This window comes from Argiope bruennichi, chromosome 3, assembly GCF_947563725.1.
Source record: "Argiope bruennichi chromosome 3, qqArgBrue1.1, whole genome shotgun sequence".
In the NCBI taxonomy this organism is placed as follows: Eukaryota; Metazoa; Arthropoda; class Arachnida; order Araneae; family Araneidae; genus Argiope; species Argiope bruennichi.
In genome coordinates, this window is record NC_079153.1 from 44,018,102 (window position 1) to 44,039,869 (window position 21,768).

The window sequence follows — 21,768 nt, forward strand, 5'->3', positions numbered from 1 at the left end:
AATGATACGGATTTCCTTGCATCTCTATTATATTTACTTGCAAACGATAAATGCCCGATAAAGAATAAATATTAATTAAACATTCCAACGATCAATATGTTCTGTAATTTAATTTTATATCGTCCAAGTGGAAAAAATATTAATTTTTTAAAGAAAGCAGAATTAATGTTAAATTCAAATCGTCTTATCTGAAAATGTATTTAATACTTAATTAACTGCTATATTATAATAGCCGTTAAAGCTTATGCTTCATAAAAATACAAATAAATCTAATATACGTTCCCTCAAAAAGAGGGTGTTGCATATCAGCAGAGGGAATTTTACAATTTTAGCGAATATTTCGCAAATTATTTGCGGTATGTGCACAATTTTTTCGATTCTGGTATTTTAACATGTCTGCTTTGCTCTACTATTCCACTATGTTACAATTCACTTTTTTCTCACATTCATCTTTAAATATTAATTTTAAAAATTAAATTTGTGTTATTTATGCCTTTATGAAATATGATAATTTACTTTAAGTGAATGAAAAATTTGTTGAGAAATATATAACAGTTTCTGATATCGCCAATTGTTCGTAATTCATTTAACTTTGGAAGTATCATTTTTCAAAACTATAAAGAATTATCATCAGACTTCCATAAAATGTTATTGAAAGGTTAATTTCAGTCAACAAGTTGATTCAGAAAAAAAAAAAAAAAAATTAAATTAAATTAATAAAATGGCAACTGTAATAGAAAAATTACAGTTTTTTTTTTTTTTTTTTTTGACAACTGTACCTACAGCAAAGTGACTATGTTGCATTTATTGCGACAGGTTACAGGGCATCTAGCGGCGAAATAAAGAAGTTGAAGAAAAAAGAATAATCGGCCAGAATCCAATTAGAAAACTTATGCTGTACCATAATAAAAACACAGGAGAAAGTTTCATTGAGTTACCTGTAAATTTCAACATATTAGGAATTAAAATTATAAACTTTCTACGACATGAAAAAGGGTTCGTCTTACAAATGAAATGTGTGTCCTCAAGTTTCCCCAGTCCCAAATGCATTTTTCAATTATTATTATTATAAATATTGGTGCCCCCCCCCGCTGCTCAAGTTATACTTCGACGTTGTTTTACTGAAAAAACTATACCATAATACCATTTTTTTCTAATTGGGCAGTACGGCGATGTCCTTTAATTGTTTTGTAATTTCCTTATTTCGCTACTTGGCTAGCTATATTATCTCAATAAATTCAGCACAATCATTTAAGTACACATTACTTCCCTTGCTATACAGACACAGTTTTGAATTTAAACTTAACACCGACCACACACGTATACAGGAAATGTCCAGTCTAACAGAGTTCCACCAATTTTTAAACAGTATTCGGCACATAATTTTCCAAGAAAAATGGTCTAAATGAAGTAAAAAATATAGTAAGCAGTTCCAGTCAATAAATATTGTAATAAATTACGAATTTTCTTTTTTGTACAAAAATAAGTCCTAGCCTTTTGCCATTCAAATTGACGGAGTTATGAAAATTCTATTTTATAAATAAAAACATGCGACTTGAAGCCTCTCCAAAGATTGCCTCATAAAACACAGCTAATCAGCGCCCCAAGTTTCACCAAAGCTAATTAGTCTAAAATTATTTAATCGCCGATTGTCCTAAAATATTGATAATCAAATAACTCGGTCAGATTTGATTGTAAAAGATACATTTTTTAAATTTAAAACTGGAGTATCTAGAATATGATTAAGACAAAAGAACTAAAAAATTTGGGATTTCATATCTTTCAAGAAGTATATTTATTGACTGAAACAAAATATTATTTCATTTAAATCCTATTGATGATAAAACTAAAAACTGAGTTTATTTTGGATCAGATATTTTTTTATTTATTTAATAACTCTTTTGAGATATTTCATAAATTATAAAAAAATATTTATTGTAGTGCACATAAAACTTCAATGCTAACTGATTCTGTAATAGTTTTTTTTTTAAAATCTTTGATTTTAGTAAAAAACAGTTTGTCTACACTGAAGTTTAATGCTTCAATATTAAGTTGAAAATTTATAGCAGCTTAGAGAAAATTGATATTTAGTACGATTAACTGAATCGAGTAAATAATGCGAGCTATACAATTGTGAAAATTTGAATTTCAGCAGACTAGCTGATCGCTAAAAGCGACTAGTTATTTCACATAACTACAGAAACCGTGGCAAGGCTAAAATAACTATTTTCAATTTATTTCATTGGTGAAACAATCTTTTAAAAGCTAATTTAAACTTCATTGTTTCAAAGTTGCATACATTTTCAATTTCTCAGCCTTTTTTTGCTTTTGTTGAAGTGTATTGCACTTCAGCCTGGAAACTGCTATTTACATTTTCCTTTCTTCAAAACAATCAGACAATATTTTGATGTAAACAATGGCTCCTAATTATTAGATTTGTAAATATGTATATTAAAATGCACTGCTTGTAGGAAAAGTATCATAAGGAATGTTAAATTATTTGAATAACCTGTTTAACTATTCAATGAATTATTCTTAAAATAATATAAGCATTATATATATAATATAATGCTTATATTCTCATTTTTAAAAATTTCGTACAGATTACATTTTGTAATCTGCACATTTCATCCACCTATTTTTAAAAATTACATTCTTTTAATTAATTCCCAAATTATCTAAAATAAATTTGACAAGGATACTTTTTTTTATAAATATAGAAATTTAGGATTTTAGAAAATCCTGACCTATCCACACTTTCCCTAGAAAATACAAAATGATTCTGATAAGATCTGGATAAAATTCTGATGTCTGCATAATTTATTCTTCTGTAAGAATTCATCAGACTAAATCACATCTTATGACCTTCTATATCGGATAGACATGTCATTTATATGTGAAAAGTTAAGAAATCAAATTGTAATGATAAAAACTTTTTCCGCTTTTATTAATCTAAATGTGTGTGCAACGTTTTCATTGAAAGATAAAGGAAATCAAGTACTTTCTAACTAAGTCTGATTAAGAAGTCTAATCCAGAAAAAATTATAGTTGAATTGATCTACAACAGATTTTACAAGTTCATTTTATTACAACAGTTAATATATCTTCCAGTATAATAATTTTTATAAGTATTCATGTTTTGCAATGCACCTGACAGTGAAGATATCTGGTACTATATACATAAAAATGTTTTAAATAATTTGCCACACATGCATTTTTGTTGTTTCAAAATAATACAAAGATATTCCACATCTTTCAATTTTTGTATGCATTTTCCATGACTTGTAATAGCCATGAACTAACATTTCTTCTAATATATTACTTTATTTATTGCAAATTTATTTTGGAAGCATTTTTTTTTTTTTTTTTACAATTGACAAAGTTCAAATACAACATATCTATTAACACAAACTTAGCTTTAAGAATGTGGTGATATATAAAAAAAAGAAAAGAACAAGACGCAGCATGTACATACTTTACAGTGCTTTATTGCAGCAAAAGTCGACTACATACAACAGTCTTCTGATGGGGAGAAAGCAAATGTTTGATCTTTTTCTTTTATTTCAAAAATTTATTATCCGTTCACCTCTGCAATCAGCACAGGTGCACGGTGCATTATACACATTACAGTCAACATTAAAAGCATGCAACTGTGTAATGATTAAAATAAAAATGAATCTAACTAAACCCCACAGATCAACTTGGCCGGCAGTGTCTTACAATGTGGTATGTATACATGAATGAAATTTGACAAAGCTGGTTTTACACAGTTTATGATTCAGAAACAGTACCACTGCAGTAAAGCACTGTCATACTTGGCTGTGCTCCACTTTAAAAACTGAGGTACAAGGAAGTGAATGAATAGTTTAAAGCAGCCCCAAACAACTCCCAATAAAAAAAGATAGGCACCTCTACCTGAGGGTGCCCACAGATGGCTTAAAAAAGCCTTTAAGCAAAGTTAAACGCGAGCCTCTTCAATGGGAGTGCCCGCTTTCTATACAAGGGCACAAAAGCATTTACAAATCACTTCCCGTAATACAATCAAGAATTAAATAAAACATTGAAACTGAAAAATTTAGGTTACTTCTCCCATATTTAGCAAGAACCAAAACACCAGACTGCAAGCAATAAATGTCCTCAGCACTTAGTGTTCTGATCGCAGGTCTGTACCAAACTACTACATGCTGATTAATTTACAACACTCTCACACACACACAGGGGAAAAAAAATAATAGGAGAAAGTAGTATATCAGTGCTTTCAAGTTGTTTGTAAACTTTGTTTGCCATTTTGGTCCTCTTCTTAAAAGGTCCTATTTCATACACATCTCCCTCCATGCATCACTTGTGCCAAAAGCAATATATTTTGAGTAAGTATATCAAGCAAATAGCCCGGCCACTGCTGTAGTACCAAATTTAAAATTCACATACACTCACATAATATACATATAATATCTTAACTTCAGTTAACCCATCAACATCAGAATATCCCAAACAGCCAGAAGGCTATAAAATACAGGGTTAGCCACAACATTTTCTTACTAATACTTTTTGTAAACCTATTAGTCATCCCCCAGGTGGCAGTTAGACACAAAAGATCTGTTCACAACTTACAGTAGAGAAAACTAAAGGTATTTCATAGAAAAACAAACTGTCCAACGAAATATAGACTAACTATCAACTTGGAGAATGCTATCAGTTCATTTCAGATAAACAAGTTTCTAGATATGACATTGGTAGATAAACTGGAAAGTCACTCTGGTAATTTGGAAGAAAAATACAGAAAAGTGTCATTTTTTTTTTCAAGCATGTCAGCAAAGATAGTAGATATTACATGCAATATGGTAGTTTAATGTGAATTACATAAACCATTTTTAAGTTGGAACAGCTAAATATGCCTTAAAGTTGACAACTTTTCTTATATTCAGTTAAGGCCATTTTAAGGAACAGGAAATGGCCAACAATCAAAGACCACTAAATCAGATTTATTAGTTCATTCTTCACCAGCTGGTTTTTCTCCTTTCTCATCCTTGGTTTCAGTAGTGGAAGAAGGAACATCACTTGTAGATGACAGACACTGTGTTTCACTATCTTCGGCATTTGCATTGGTTAAGGGCATTTTCTGAACCACACCTCCTTGAATGTTATTCTTGTTATCTTGGGAAAGCATATTAGATACAGATTCATCGTGTTTGCCAGTTTTTGACTGAGCAAAGAACATGTGGGTTTGCTGAACAGCTTCTGCTCTTAGTTTTGCCTGCTGGGCTGATGTTAATTTTCCTCCAGGAACCTAAGTCAAAAAAGTCACATTATACAAAATGAAACACAAATAGTCCACTTTCTCTGGCACTTATATACCATCGGGTGTATGCAAAATGTTATAAAAATTATCAAAATAAATGCAATTATATAAAAAGTTTTTTTCTCCTGGAAGGCAATAATATTTTAATCCTCTGAACAAAATAAATTCAGATAACAGCTAAATTATAAATATTTCATACCTTTGCCATAATTTTTACAATTCTATATAACAAACCCTAAGATAATGATTACTAAATAATTCATAGTTATTATTCTTGAAAACTTATAACAATTCAAAACAAACTTATTAATTATGTAGCATTTACATATGGGACTACCTGAAGAAACCAAATGGAACAAAACAATCAATAGTATGTAACATTTCAAATTGGATACAGTTCAGAAACATTATATTTCTAAAAATTATATAAAATGATGATTTTTAAAATGGAATTTATGATAATATGTAAATGCCCTTTTTTCACGAAATTCTGTATATAGGTGTAATGAAAATTATAGATTTTTTTTTAAATTATAAAGATAAATGTTAACTAAAATGTTTACAATTTATATTAAAAAAATACCAAAATCAATAGAATTTTAATCTTGAAAAAAACTGATAAATTAAGGATTCCAAAATTTATCAAATTATATATTCTGAAATAGTTACGATTACAAGTTATATGACCCAAGAAAAACATTTTTCACAAATGGCTTTAGTAAAATAAACTAAAACTGGATACTTAATGCTTGAAGTTAAATCAAATTAAATTTTACAAACAATTTAGTAACAACCAAACTTATGAGCTAACAGAAAAAAAAAAAATCCTTTTGATTTATAATTAAAAAAAAAGCTACAAAATATTTAAAAATCAACAAATTCATTCTTTGCAAAAATTTCAGGGATCATTAGTTTCAAAAATATAATTGATCTTAAAATGGAGAGGCAGTCTAATGCTTCCTTTAATTAATGATATTTTTGAATTTTAGATAAAATTTGTAAAGATTTTTGAGATAAGGAATATGCATTTTACATAAAGATATTTTTATTGTCTTTTTTGTATAGCTTCAGAATAGAATTTCTTAGTTTAATTTTTCAACAGCAGGAACCATATATTTACATAAATTAAATGTACTTGAAGAGTTTGCATTCTCTTCAATAATCATTTCTTTTTATCATATTTCATTATTTTGAAGCTTGAGGAGAATATTTTTACATAACGTTAATTAGAATGGTGGTTCTATGAAACTTTTCTATGTTTCTTATTTGAAATGTCTACATTAAATTGAACTATTTACTCAGTGTATTAAAAATGAATTCCTTATTAATCTCTTAACTACTAATGTTTATATTTGTAATAAGTTTGTTTTGAATTCAATCTACTTGAAGCATTGTATAGAATCTTTCAATTTAAACAATATAAAATAGAAAATACACATGCCTGTCTGTCCATAAGAATTCTTCCGAAATGGTGAAAAGTAACATCAAAATTGCACACACTTTCTGGGATCCATTTCTAAGCCAATTGAGGCATTTTCAACTTTCAGAATAAAATATTTCTTAAGATAATGAAAATTAGGTTAAAATTCTAAATTCCTGTTTACTTTTTTACCTATAATTTTTGTAAAATTTATACACAAAAATCTGTATCTAATTTTAAAGAAAAAACACTTCCGTCTAATGATATATAAATGAAAGTGCTTTGTTTAAATCAAATTTTGTTGTGTCACCTTTTTGGAATCTTTCAAATAATTCTTAAGTGTTTAGTGATATTATCTGCTTGTGGTAGAAACTGATTTCAGTTTCCACCATAAGCTGAACACTAAGGAGAAAAGTAGGAACACCATGATGTTTTCTATATTTTGGAGGATAAGTTCCTTTGCTGATATGAAATTTTGAAAGGAGATTTTTTATAAATTATTTGGTAGCAATATACTAAAGCAAAAGTAAACAAATTGTGACTAAGAAAACCAGATTTGGCACCACAAAAACATACAATTTTGAAGGATTTATTACATGTTCACAGCTGAGGCTTAGACTTCATTCTTATTAATATTTGAGAAGGACTTTATTTTCAGAATAAGCATTTAACATACACAAAAATTAGAATCAACTTTTAAGAAAAACAGGTTAAATATATGCCTTTTTTTTTTATAAGATTATCAAAAAAAAAAAAAAAAAAGGCATATATATTTGTTTTGTAACTTTTTTTATAAGAACAATAGGGAAAATTAAATATGCAGTATCATTTAGCTTCAACACAAATTAATTTTTTCATAATAAATGTGCAGATTAAAACACTCCATTTCTCCAATAAATAATCCCTACATATATTTCATTTATAGAGACAAATGATTTTTGTTTGTTCAAATTTTTTTACAAAATATTAATTTTTATTCAATATTTTTAAAATACTGAGTAATTACCATTACATTACTCCTCCTTTCACAAACCCATATATTTACAATCTTTAAATCTTTGCAAAAGATATAGCTGAACTTCTCTATACAATCCCCCCCCAACACACTTCTAAAATATTATTTCACTAATTAAGACTAAATAATTCTGTTCCACCTATGACATCTGAAGAGAAATTCATAAATCCTTTTATCCATAAAAAATTTCTAATAATTTATTAACAAGCTACAATTGTCAATTTCAAAAATGTTTATTTGAATTTGACACTTCACATTAATTTCAAGAATTGTTTTATAAAATGTTTTTACATTAAAAGAAAATGAGTAAGATTGAAGCATTAATCCATCTTTAATAAGTAAAAAGCAGTTTAAAATTATTGATTTTATAGTTTAAATGCATTATGGGTAAACCTTCAACAATATTAATGACTTATTTCCAACAAAATACCGTCGAAAAAAACAAAAAAATTCTTATATTCTTTCAGAAAATCCGAGTCACAAAATAATAATGTTCTATTAACAAATCATATAACTCTAGAAATTTTTCCTATTTGCTAATAAGATTCTTTGTAAAAAGTTAAATATTTTTGTTATGAGCAAATCAAAACAATCATAAATTTTTTTACTTTCAAATAAAATTATAATTTATAACAAGACTAAGAATTTTGGAATCTTTATTTTTTTTTTTTATCCATCATACTATTTTTATATCTACATGGCAAGTCTGATTAGAATTTTACCAAGTATATAAAATTAAAAATAATCACAGTTATGTGACTGTAAATATGAGCTATGTTAAGATCAATTCAGAAGGAAAACTAGTTAAAACAGACTATTACTTCCTCAGTTCAAATAAATATAATTCACTGCAATTAAAAATAAGCAAATCATGATCTGTATGCAAATTAAAATGTAGACTTTAAAAATTATCAATTTATAACTGTTAATGCAGTTATTAAATTTTTACAAAAATTCTTTAAAAATTCCAAATTTTCTTTCCTTATACTCTTAGTTAAAGTGCAAATAATGGAAAATACTTTAAAACTGATGGCTATGTTATTTTAATCATATTATATATATATACACACACACACTTTCAACACAGAATTAATTCCAAATTAAAGTTTACTCTCCTAGCCAATACATTGTGGCTCTTTCATTCTTAAGTTAAAACATTTCAAATAACTTGAACAAAGTTCCAAACAATTCATATAAAAAAATTCAAACTGTATACAATGAATTTTAAAATACTAGCTGGAAGAAAAAAAAAATAACTATATTTTATAAAACCCAGGCAGTATTTTTTATTTTAATTAATGAAGGTAAATTATTTATTTCAAACATACAAATTAATATTAAAGCTACAAAGCTTAAATCTTCGTAAATTTAATACATCTCCTATTAATTTGCAAACATATTCCTTGGATATTTTTTTAATTACTCTTGAAAGAAAAATGGAATCAAATTGTCACATTTTAAAATTTTGCAATATTTTACAACAGGAAAATTACAGTGTCAGTGTAATTAAATTGGATATGCAAAAACAATTTTTTTAACTATTTAAAAGGTAACTTAAACAAAATAGCACTGAAATGTTAAAAACTTTTATTAAATAAAAAAATATCTTCTTTCAATATCTTTATAAAATATATGCTTTTACAAATACACACATCTTAAAATTTCTTTATTCCTTATAGATTTGCATGTGAATAATGGTAACGAAATGGAAAAGAATCACATACCAGCACACTGGCTTGTGGTCTAATTCCAATTTTTTGTTGAGGCTGAGGTGCAGCTTGAGTAACAGTTGCAGGCCCAGGTCTCTGAATAGGTGGTGGGTAATGTAAATTAGACGCTGCTGCTGCAGCAGCAACAGTTGGAATTTGTTGATGAGGAGCATTTCTTACAACATTTGGAAACAACATTTGTGGAGCTCGAATTGGATTAGATTGCAGGTGATTAAACTTTTGTTGTCCAAATTGAAAATAAGCCTGCTGTGACTGTGGAACTGAATACTGAGAAGTCTTTCCAGAAGTTGCTGTCATACGATTAGTAGGAAGAGCACTCCCTTGAGGCTGTCCATGTTTGCCAATCACACCAGTAGTGGACATTGGGGGAACAGCAACAACAGGAGTAGAATTTATTGCAGTAGACACTGCAGTACTAACATTAAACATGTTGCGATTTGTAGACACATCAATTGTAGGTGATCTGGTCGCCGAACGTAATGATGCAGAATCGGGCACAATGTTATTCATCACATTATTAGGAGCCTTGTACTGATGCCCTCCAAAGTTACGATAATTTGGGTTTACAGTTGCTGTTTGTGGTAGAACATTCAATGCAGATTGAGATCCATAGCTTTGATGAGATGGGTACTGAGGTTGTTGTTGCATTGGAGAACCAGGAGTTGTTGGAGGTTGATGATAATAATTGGCTGTTTGAGGCTGTGCAGAAGTAGAAAAGTAAGATGTCTGGGGAGCCTGCAAACCATGGAGACTCTGAAGATGAGGAGCAGCAGGCGACGGTCCAGCTGCAGGCCTTGTTTGAACTAACTGAGAACCCAAAAGATGAGAACTTGCTATATTTTGCTGTGCACCCAAAACCTGTTGGAACAATTTTATTAAAAACTAAGCAATTTTAATACAGAAATAAGAATTTTAATGCAATATAAGTGCAAATAATCTTAAAGTTTTAAGTGCAGTTTACAAAAACAGAATTGCATTATTTAACAATCATTAGTTGCCAAGCTATTTATATCATATTACATTCCTTTTAAAACAAAATATTTTGCTGCCGTATTTGATATAATAGTTTTTTTATTAGTAGTACATATAACCCAACACTAGAATGATCCATTACACCTTTCATTTATTAACATGAAAATTAAACATTTCTTACATATTTCTAAAACATGCAAGATTTTTACTTCATAGCAAAGTACTACTCTGGTAGTAGAATCTTTATCATGAATTTTGAAGGCTGGCACTATTCTGCTAGTGTCAGCATTCATCACTAAGAACTAATGAAAAGTTATCACCATTTGGTAGGTTTCAGCCTATGGCACTATAAATGGATTAATAACAGACCAGTAATAATTTGTGAAACAATTATATATATATATAAAAAAAAATATTCTCAACTATAGCAAAATAAAAATAAACAAAGTCAGTGCTCAAGGATGAAATAGACTCTGGCATCAAAAGAAATTCAATGACTATTCTAGCAGAATAAAGTACAAAAACGGGTACTTTTCTATTTTGCTGGTGCAGGCCATAAGTCACCAAAAATGTTATACCAACACCAAATGGAATAACCTCACTAGCAACAGCATTATTATAATTTTTTTTTAAATGTGCATGCTGTGTGTTGTTGCCAACAAAGCCCACTTGGCAAGATATGCACCAGCAAAATGGAAAAATAAATATTTGGGAATGGGATGAAATGTTCCAAATTTGTTAAAAAAAATTTTAAATTTCCACTAAACTTATAAATAAATAAAACCAAAGATAAAACTTTTTTTTAGTCAAATCAATCGAAACCAAGTAGCCTGTTATTGCATATAATTCATCTTCCCTTAAAATAAAACATACTTATCCAGAATGGATTTTAAAAAATTTCCTTAATTCCGTATTTTAATAAAATTTATTGAGTACCCATGAAGAAAACAATTCATGATTAAATTCAAAGTTGATTACTGCAATAAGTTGCTACAAATATATGCAAGTTTAATAAAAAGAATAAAACCTTATGTATTCAAGAATAGAACAATATAAAAAGACCACTATATAAAATTGTATTACCTGGTTTGAAGAGACATGTTGACTCTGAGGATAAGGCGCCTGCACTCTATACTGACTGGACGAATAAATATCTTGACCCTGATGCGCAGCAGGAGGTTGAACAAACAAAGACTGCTGACCATAAGCATTAGACAATTGAGGATTAGGTGGTGGTTGATGAGAAAGACCATAGGTACCTAATGGTGCATAACCATGTGGAGATTGCCCAAATTGCACCATAGCAGCGGCAACAGCAGCAGCATTGGTTTGACGACTATCCATTTGTAAAGGCTGATACATTCCAGTTTGAGCCATCTGAATAAAATTCAATTTTATCAAAATCAAAAAAGTTCTATAAAATTCAATGACTTACATATATTAAAAATCAAACAGAACAAGATATTAATGGTTATATCGATCCATGAAATGTGACCTACCTGCTGAGAAGAATTAAATAAAACAGTTGGTGGGCTGGGGATAGCAGGAATACTGGCAACTTGAACAGAACTGGTAAGACCAGCTATTGTTCTGATTCCAGTCATTGCTTCCAATCCGCCCATTAAAGGAGGACTTAATGGTGCCGGACAATGAGGCCCTGCTATAACATTATGCTGAGCAGCCATCTGCAAATGAGACTTAACAGAAGAAACATTATGATCCATACTTTTCACCAAGGGAGAACTACTGCATGTTTGCTGAAGTGGAGAATTTTCCCTGTAACAAAAAATTAAGGAATTATATCTAAAAATTATTCAAATGAAAACATTCAATTTATTCACACAATTTTACATACAACCCATTTAGAGCAGAAAAATTTAGGCAATAATAAATAAAATTAAAAAGTTTAGAAAATAATAAAATACTCAGCAAATTTTTGCAAAAATCAAGATTCAAAAGGAAAGTGAATTATTTTGCATTCCCATAAACTGGTTAGCTCAACAACAACAACAAAAAAAAAAGGGGGGGGGGCAGTTTTTTTTTAGAAAAATCAGTAGTCTGTTACAGTAAAATATATTTATTAAAGTGTAAATTAACTTACTTCAAATTCCATTCATTATGCCAAAATAAATAAAATGGTGAAAACTGGACTTCAATCTGACTAATGAATAGCATATAGTGCACAAATAACATGCTATTGTGACTAAATAAGAGCAGAATTGGATTGTCGTATTATGTTTTTGTGCTTTGTTTCAGCTTAGTTAAATTTGAAACAGCTTCAATTAAACATAATTTGAGTCTTATTTTTTCAGTATTTTATTTTTAGCATGTACAAACAGAATGACAAGCTACAGAAGAAGAAAAAATCTAAGATTTTGATATTTTTATACTTTGTTCACATAACAAGTCAACTAGAAGATAAATTAAGGTCTAAAGAAAATCTGAGGATAATTATGCACTCCTCCCTATTAGATGGGCTCTAATGCTACTCTTTTTAATAACACATAAAGGGTTACATATGCACTTCCAAGCATAACTAAAATTCTTCACCAACTAAAATATTAAAAATTAAATAAGTTAAAAAATTTTCAAGTTGTATCCAGTTTGGCACAATCCATACTTCAAACTATTTCTTAGCAATAACCATTCCAGCATTTCAAAATTAAAAGTTATATAGTTAATAATGGTCTTCAAATTCAAGCACCTTTTATAATGCATTGTACCTAGAAGAACTTCATGTATAGCAGAGGACATGCAGCAACATGATAAATTCTGCTCAAGAATTTTAGATTTGATTTGAAATTCATGAATCATTTCTGTTTCTAAGGAACTCCAGTCTAATTACTGGTTACCAATGACATTTGCCAAAAGGTGAGAACATGCCATCTTATAAGAATAACTTTTATGTTGCATAAAAAAAAAAAAAAAAGTAAAGCACTTACCTAAATGAAATTTCCGAAACATCTTGTTCCTTTCTGTTTTGGGAACTGGAGTCAACAGAAGAATTATACACATTAGCTGAAGTGTCCCCATTATTAGCAAAAGAATTGTAAGATGTAGGTGAAGGATTTTCTTCAGAAACCGTTTGAGGATGTTCCAAGACAGTTGGTAATGGTGGATCATTTTCCCATACCTGATGCAAATAATATGTTTTAAAATTTTTTAATACATAAAGATTGATTTCAATGTATAATCAAAATTTTATTAACATACCTTCTTAACAGACTGAATTTTTAAATTTAAATCATCAGTTGATGGTGAAATAGGAGACTGAACGCCAACCGGCGATGCACTATTTGGCACTTCAATAGTACGAGAAATATTAAGAGATTTGTTAGGCATATGAGAAGTGCCATTCTGATTTCTAGTATTCTTGTCATCTGTAAGTCTTTCTAAACCGGAGTCAAAATTGAAATCTAATTTCATATCTGTGGTTTCTTCTCCCTATTAAGAAAAGGTTTAATTTAAAACTGAATACTTTTTTAAACAAATTTTCATTTAAAATTAATTAATAGATATTAAAAGATACCTTTCCATACGATTCTTTATTATTTGAAAAAGAAACTGGCATACAGTGGGATTTGTCTTCAACATCAGGAGTTGATTCTTTGGATTTAGCAGTTGAATTAACTCCAAGAGCTAGATTTTCACATGGCGTAGCTGCATCCTAAAATTAAAATAATACAATGTACTCTATACACTCATTACACATATATTACAATTTACTCAAACAGTAACCAAATATCCAATTTACCTTTAAAGGTTGACTTTTATTTTGCCCGCCGAACTGATCAAGCACAGCATTTTCTGCTTTGAAGTTTTTATTTTCAAATACCACAGTACACATAGGTTTACAGGCATCTATTTCAGGTCCCTACAGCAGATAATTGTGCAATTTCAGAAACAATATCAAATTAACATAATTATATACTTCCCTATACACATTACAAAATTTATTCCAAAAACTAACATTCAAAATTGAGTTTACTATCTCTACTTACATTTGCTAATTCAGATACTTCAGTAGATGTATTCTTTCCTCCATTAGCTGGCGTAATTATTTTGCAGTCATTACTAGGAGACGATCGTTGAGATGAAGCTGCAGATGCTGGTTGGTCACTAACATCAATACCACTGTCATGTTGATCACTGCGATCAAAGCTACTTGATTTGGATGTTGTGGAAAGTGCTTGAACATCTACAGAAACCACTGGCGTACAAGAACTGACAATAGTATTAGTGCCACTACTTGTAGTTGATTGTGAAGAAACAACGGGAGACTGTGAACGTAGGGAATGATTGATGGGCTTTTCCCACGCATTAACCGATGGTGGTGCTGGTGATGCGTCTGAAATTAATGAATTAAATTAACCTTAGATAAATAGAAGTTCCTTGTGTAAACATAAGAATACAAATTATAACTTTATAACTACCTTTAACAGAACAAGATGACCTTGAAGACAAATCAACATTTATATCCCATGTAGTTGTAGTAGTTGCAGATTTAACAATGCTCTCTCTCTGCTTAGCAAACCTTGGAGGAAGGCGACTTTGCCTCGAACGAGAGCCACTTTTATTCCGTGTATGAGGCTAAAATTAAAGAAATTTAAAATACGAGTTCAAATAAATTATTTTTTGTAAAATTTAAAATTTAGACAATATTTATGGCTTTATTAATCTGTTTTTAGCAATGTTCCAAAAAGTAACAGTTAATTTAAAGATGGGCTTGTTATAAAAAAAAATTATAATTGTATAAAGAAAATAAGTAACTAATTAATAAAAAATGAAATGAAGCTTTAACGGTTAATTACATAAAAATGCAATATAGTAATATACAATTCCAGAATAATTAAAAACAATAGCCAAAAAAATCAATCGGAATTAACAAAACAAATTAATTATCAATCAATACCTAAATAAGATATTAAAGTTAGAATAAGCATTCCATAATCAAATTTTTAAGCTAATTAATGGCAAAAATACAACCATTGTTAGAATGACATTAAGATTGACAAATTATAATTGCTTTTCAGACAGCATATTTCTTCATTTTCATCAGTTGGGGAAAGAAATTTGTCATCATCAATCAGCAATTTTTAAATCGCAACACAAATGTAGATATAAAGGGACATTTTAATACTGAGTATTAAAACTTACATAAGAAAAATATTTATTCTCTGGTACATTTAAGATTAGGCTTGCTCCTAGTACTAGAAAATACATACAAAATAAATCTAAATGCACTTAAAAAGAAAAGAAAAAAAATGACCATTGATTTTAAAACATAATACATAAACTCCATGAACTTATTATTATGGAAAGCATGAAAGTACTTTAGACAGATAAGAAAAATTCAAAACAATAGTATTTTAAAAGATAAATCTAAACAATATAAACAACTGATAAATAGCATAAGTAATTATATAAATTACTCTCCTCTTCAAAAAAAACTTACTTTTCGCATAGCAATTTTTCTATTTAAAGTTTAAAAAATATTTAAGGTTAACAATATAATTTCATTTTAAAAACAATGGTACTATTTATAGAAACTAAGAAAATAATGCCAAAGTGATCTCTACAGTATGTTAAAATTATATTATAAGCACAAATTTCAAAATGGCTTTCTTAGCTAGATTCAATGAAGTAATAATAATAAAATTTTAATAAATCAATTTTCAAATAGATTCTCAGGCATAATTGAATTAAATAATTTACAAAAATAAAACTACCTCTTTCTTCATCTTTTTAACTTCACTTTCAATCATTATTTTATGTCGCTTTTTTGAAGTCACTTCTTGAAAACCATCATCAGTACCACATAAAAGGTTAGGATCTTCTCCAACTTCAGGATGGTCATCAATTATTACAACACCTTTAAAAAGAGGGAAATGTTTGAAATGCATTAATAAATAAGATTTCAATGATGAATATTAAACATTAATAAGATTTGTTTTTATCTTTAAACTCAAGTTTAAGTATTATATTCCACTTAGCTGGAATAGATATAAGCATATATGAATACAGTTTGAATTTACACAATTCAAATAACATGTAACAGTTTGAATAACACATTACAGTTAATATTTGATTATAATCATTAATTACAGTACTAAAAAGGCAAATAAATGCATATTAAATTACAACTTACTAGCATAGTTATTTAAATCGTAACCCTCTAAGCCACCAGTTTTGTCTTTATCATTCTTCGGGACTTTTGCAACCGAAACTTCTGCTTTCATATTTCTTCTAAAACAACAAAAACAATTTAATGCAAACCAGGAAACAAAAATTTCTTTATTATATTTAGAAACATATTCCATCTTTCTAGTGTAATTCTTAATACAGATACTTTAAATATACATCTCAAATAAGAAATTAAAACGGCAATTAAACTGTTAGTAAACCAAAAGGATATAGTAGAAAAGAAAATGACAAATATTCATAATTAAACAATTTCAAAAATTGGAAAAAATATTTAAATTGTATGTAAAAAAGATATTCTAAAAACAAACAATCAATACAGATCTAATATGATTGTTGAAAAGGAAGAATCATTTGAAATATCTTAATACATCACTTTACATTAAATAAACAAAATGAAAAAAAAATTTCAAATGAAATTGATAACCAGTATTTGCATTATAAAAATACTAATTGTCTAATGAATAATAACACTTTTATTTTTATTTTAAGTTACCAACATTATATTACTAAATTTAACATCCCTTACAACACCATGGTTATTTAAAAATATTTTTCCTCTTTTCAATTTATAATGTCAATAATCAAACGGAGGAATGATTATATAGAGAAGATGTACAAATAGATTAGAACAGGCAAACAAGTTTAAATAGAGTTTTCTGGTAGAGAAGTTGTATCAAAGTAAAAAGATACATATAAAATTTTTAAAAAATAAATATTGAATATAAACTACACATATAAACACCATTTATCTGTAATTAACCACCTTTGCAGACCAGGTAATTTCAGTTCATGATAACATGAATTTTTTAATGCATATAAATCTAATATGAATTGCATTACAATGGGCTTCCCATAAATTGCACTTTTCAATATATTAATTATTCTAACCATTGCTGAAACATGAAATGAACATGAAAATAGATCATTTTTTTTTTTTTTTTTTTTTTTTTTTTTTGCAGCCCAACAAGTTACAACAATCAACTATCCAAAACTGAAATAAAAAGAAAAAAAAATACAGTGCTTCAATTTTGAAGCCATATTAGTAATAATAACTAAGTTTACAAAAGCTACAAATTACAAACAGTTACATTATTAATGATGAAAAAGTATGCATTACTAAAAGCAAGCTTAAGAATAAACTCTGAAATTTAAACACTAATAACTAATATTTTTCAAATTCAGTTCTGTTTCAATGTGTGAAAAATAAGATGCTCGGGATTATTTAACTATGAATAAGCATCATCTTATATCAACTTCAGTTAATGCCGATTATAAATGAATGATATTTATAACCCACGTTATTTGAAATAAGATTACATATGCAACACGGGAAAACAGTTTAAAAACTTAATAATTGTAACAAAAGCTAAAATTTTACAAAAATCAAGAACAAAGTAACATGAAACAGGTTCCTAAAAATTTTACTACTTAAATATCAATTGGAATAACATTTTTCCGTGTTTATTATAATATATAGCATTGATATATACCTAAATTTTATTTTAAAAAATTACATTTATTCTTAAAAAGGATATATTAAACTTACCTATTTGTGAGATCAGTAAGAGCAGCTTGAACTCCATTTGGATCTTGTAATTTTATTTCATCTACTCTATATACAGCAGCAGTGCCTTCGTTTTTAGGTTGAAAGGCACCAGTTTTTGATGAGGGATTTCCACCTCTCCCGTTATTTCTCCCAACACTTCCAGGGTGACCAGCACTACTGGATGGTCGTGAATTGTTCCCATTATTAGCAACAGACCTTCTTTCACCAGCATTTCCAAAATTATTATTTTGACGACCTCGTCCGGAATCTCTAGTGCGATTTTCTCTAGAATATGTATCGCGCTGCCTATTTCTGTCACCTGAATTTGGGCCTCCACCACGGCGCGATTCATTACCTCTTCGATTCTGATTACTATCATTAACAGGTCGTTGACTGGAGAAACTCTTTCGTGAAGCAGATGATCCTTTATCTCGCTGATCTTTTTTCCGCAAATCATCCTTATCGTCATGCCTGTCTCGTCTTTCTGCAATATCGCTGCTTTCTGAAGCAGTTTCCCATTCTTCATTTGCAACATCAGATAAATTTTCTTTACCACCTTGACCCATTTTACTTATTATTTGACCACCACTACCTGAATATATGCTACTTCGACCACGACCTCTTCCTCGACTTGATTGGTCGAATTTCTCTAATCGGCGATCGTGCCTCTTTTGAAAACGAGGTGGCAAATGTTCATAACGACCAGGTCTCCTTTGTTGTGGTCTTTCTAGAGATCGGGATTTATTCGATTCCCTAGGAAAGTCACTATTTACACTCTCAATGGTTGACACATTTGTTTTAAAATCACCTTGGTTATCATCATTAAAACTTTCTTCTAGAATTTTTTGCTCTTCAAGTTTTTCCGGTTTATTTCCACCAAATCCAGCTCTAGAAGGAGGAGGGCCATAGCTACTAGGTCCATATCTAGTTCCACCTCTTGAATTTCTAAAGGATAAAGTACTTCCACCACCACGGCCTCTTCTGGATGGTTCACCTCTTGGTGCAAAACCACCCTTTTCTTCTTTAGGCCTATCATCATAGGGTTTTGAATCTATCTTTGTATGATCTTTTTTCTCCTTCTTATATTTATCATTCTTAATATTGTCCTTTGATACAGTAGAAAGGTCACCTATACAATTTTTTTCTTCTTCAGGAACTATCTCTGAACTTTGATATTTTTCAGCTTGTGCACTTTCTGTTGTGGATGCACTAGCTTCATCAACAGATACTTCACTATCTTCATCTTTCTGCCTCAAGTGACCCAACTTGCCTTCATCAACTTCAGAACAAGACGTATCATCACTATGTTTATCTTTTTTGTCATCTTTAACTTTATCCCTTTCTTTTTGCCGATCAAATCGTGGTCCTCTTTCCACTTTAGATCGTCTATATTCTCTTTTACCACGATAAGCACCAACACCAGTAGAAGCAGCAGCACCGGACTGTACATTGGAAGGTCCACGTCCGTATGCTCCAGATCTATTGCCACCACCACGACCTCTAGAACTTTCATAACGTGCACTGCCTCCTCCACTTATAACAGCAGGTTGATCAGTATTATTAACAAAGGAGCTTCCTCCTCTAGATCTTGAATTGACACCCCTTTCTCTTCCATCCCGCCTGCGTTCTCTATTCTGTTCACTTCGTGTGGAATGTTCATGTTTTTCTTTTTCACTACGTTGTTTGTCTTTATCATCTATAACAGAAATACTGTCCTTTTTAGGAACCTCTGAAGAATCCAGATCACTTTTTTTAGAACTTTCTTTACTAAATGATTTCATTTTTTCAAAATGAGTCTGTTCATATTTTTCAGGTGTCTTTTCAATATCTTTAGCAGCACTTTCACTCTTTATTTTTTCATTCTTTTCTTCTTTTGCGTCTTTTTCTTTTTTCACACTAGAATCCAATTCAGTCTTTTTACTGGAAACATCATCCTTAACAGGTTCCAACTTTTTGTCAGGTGTGGAAGATGAGGTAACAGCAGCATTAGATCGCCTCAGAGGTGTGAGGTTTTTCTTTGGGGGCCTGACACTTTCAAACTGCTTAGGAGTTATAGGTGGTGGGTGATGATACCATTCACGTCCTAGAAAAACACCAAACTTAAAAATCACACTAATATTTACTTAGAGAAATTCCATTAAATTAAAAGAAAAATTAAAAGTTACAATACCAATTCAAACATGCAAACCAATTAATTTAAATTTAACTTTGCATAACATCATGCAAGGCAAATATTAAAACACTACGCAATATAGAACATACAAATTCCAAACAAAATATACACCTTTAACAACTGAAATTCTTTAACCATAAGGTTTTATTACTTTTAAAAAATAAGAACACAAACTTCTGATTATTATGAAATAATCCAACAGATAGCAGAAAAAATAAGCATATCATACTTTTAGATTCTACAGGATATGGAGTCTCTCCCCAATCCAGGGTACCAGATTTTTCTTTCTTTTCTTCTCTAGAAGTAAGTCCCTTTCTATCACGTTCTGGTTGAGAACTAATTTCAGTTCTGTCAATAGTGTGCCTAAAATATAAAATTTATTCATATTACAGTTATGGACAATTTAATACACAATTGTAATAAAGAATGCAAGATTTGGAATTATTTCACTTAATACCATTCATTAATTCAATTTATTCTAATATAGATAATGTAAACAAATCCTAAACGATGAAACTGAATTTATAAACAAAGAAAAGTGCTAATCTAACTTAACATTTATAAAAAAAATTATATGAAGTTATAAAAAAGACAATTTTCTTAACACATCCTTTTTCACTGTACTTATTTCTGCTATTAATACACATTATATTTGTTGATGGACAATTATTTATAAGATTCTTTATAAAAACACTTGAAATCAAGGATTTCAACAATTTAGAAAAATATCAATCTGAAGGATGAATATAGTCAAAATTTTAAAAAAAAAAAAAAATTATATATATATATGCACATAACACATTTAAAACAAATACGAAGAATTCAGAGACGTTTCACTTTAAATTAATCCAAAAGTTATAACTGTAAGAATATCTCCATTTAATTTTTACTGAGAGCAAATTTTATTTAACTTTCTAAAGTCAAACGAAAGTTAATGAAGGAAAACATTTATTTTCCTAAATACTACCTGTCGTCTTTGGTAGATTCTCTACTTGCTCTTGAATCCCGGCTATCTGGTCGTGATGGCCTGTCCTTTTCCCATCTTTCTTTATCTTGTCTTTCATACCGATCATTCCTATCCTTTCCAGATTTTTCTCTAGAAGTTTCATGGGGCTCATCAAAAGGATCCTAGAATTCATGTTAAACATATAAACATGCAGTTAAAAATTAATATAAAATACACAAATGGCATAGAAAAATTTAAAGATTCTTACTGATGGCACTCTATCTTCATAATCTCGAGAATTAGACCATGAACTAGATTTGCTGCTCTTGTCTTTTAATTCACGACTATCACTATGTTTATTTTCTTTGAATGAATCTCGACCTTTGTACCTAAAATCTTGATTATCAAATTCTTTTTCTCTGGAAAGAGGAAAGAAAAAAAAAATGCAAGATTCAGATTTTAT

At 29.3% G+C, this 21,768-nt stretch overlaps 1 protein-coding gene across 2 annotated transcripts in view; it reads right to left on the minus strand.

Moving 5' to 3' along the window:
• Window positions 1-3,468: 3,468 nt before the first annotated feature.
• LOC129963320 (protein PRRC2B-like) overlaps window positions 3,469-21,768 on the minus strand; it is a 31,048-nt gene continuing 12,748 nt past the window's right edge. For both annotated transcript variants that reach the window (XM_056077623.1, XM_056077622.1), the window contains 16 exons: window positions 21,574-21,724; window positions 21,327-21,487; window positions 20,589-20,722; window positions 18,187-20,269; window positions 16,585-16,682; window positions 16,166-16,308; window positions 14,870-15,026; window positions 14,438-14,784; window positions 14,191-14,310; window positions 13,966-14,103; window positions 13,650-13,880; window positions 13,379-13,569; window positions 11,936-12,212; window positions 11,520-11,813; window positions 9,459-10,322; window positions 3,469-5,287 (listed from right to left, as the gene is read on the minus strand). In XM_056077623.1, the coding sequence (XP_055933598.1) occupies window positions 4,991-5,287; window positions 9,459-10,322; window positions 11,520-11,813; window positions 11,936-12,212; window positions 13,379-13,569; window positions 13,650-13,880; window positions 13,966-14,103; window positions 14,191-14,310; window positions 14,438-14,784; window positions 14,870-15,026; window positions 16,166-16,308; window positions 16,585-16,682; window positions 18,187-20,269; window positions 20,589-20,722; window positions 21,327-21,487; window positions 21,574-21,724 (5,686 nt within the window). In that variant the 3' untranslated portion in view covers window positions 3,469-4,990. The remainder of the gene's footprint in view (window positions 5,288-9,458; window positions 10,323-11,519; window positions 11,814-11,935; window positions 12,213-13,378; window positions 13,570-13,649; window positions 13,881-13,965; window positions 14,104-14,190; window positions 14,311-14,437; window positions 14,785-14,869; window positions 15,027-16,165; window positions 16,309-16,584; window positions 16,683-18,186; window positions 20,270-20,588; window positions 20,723-21,326; window positions 21,488-21,573; window positions 21,725-21,768) is intronic.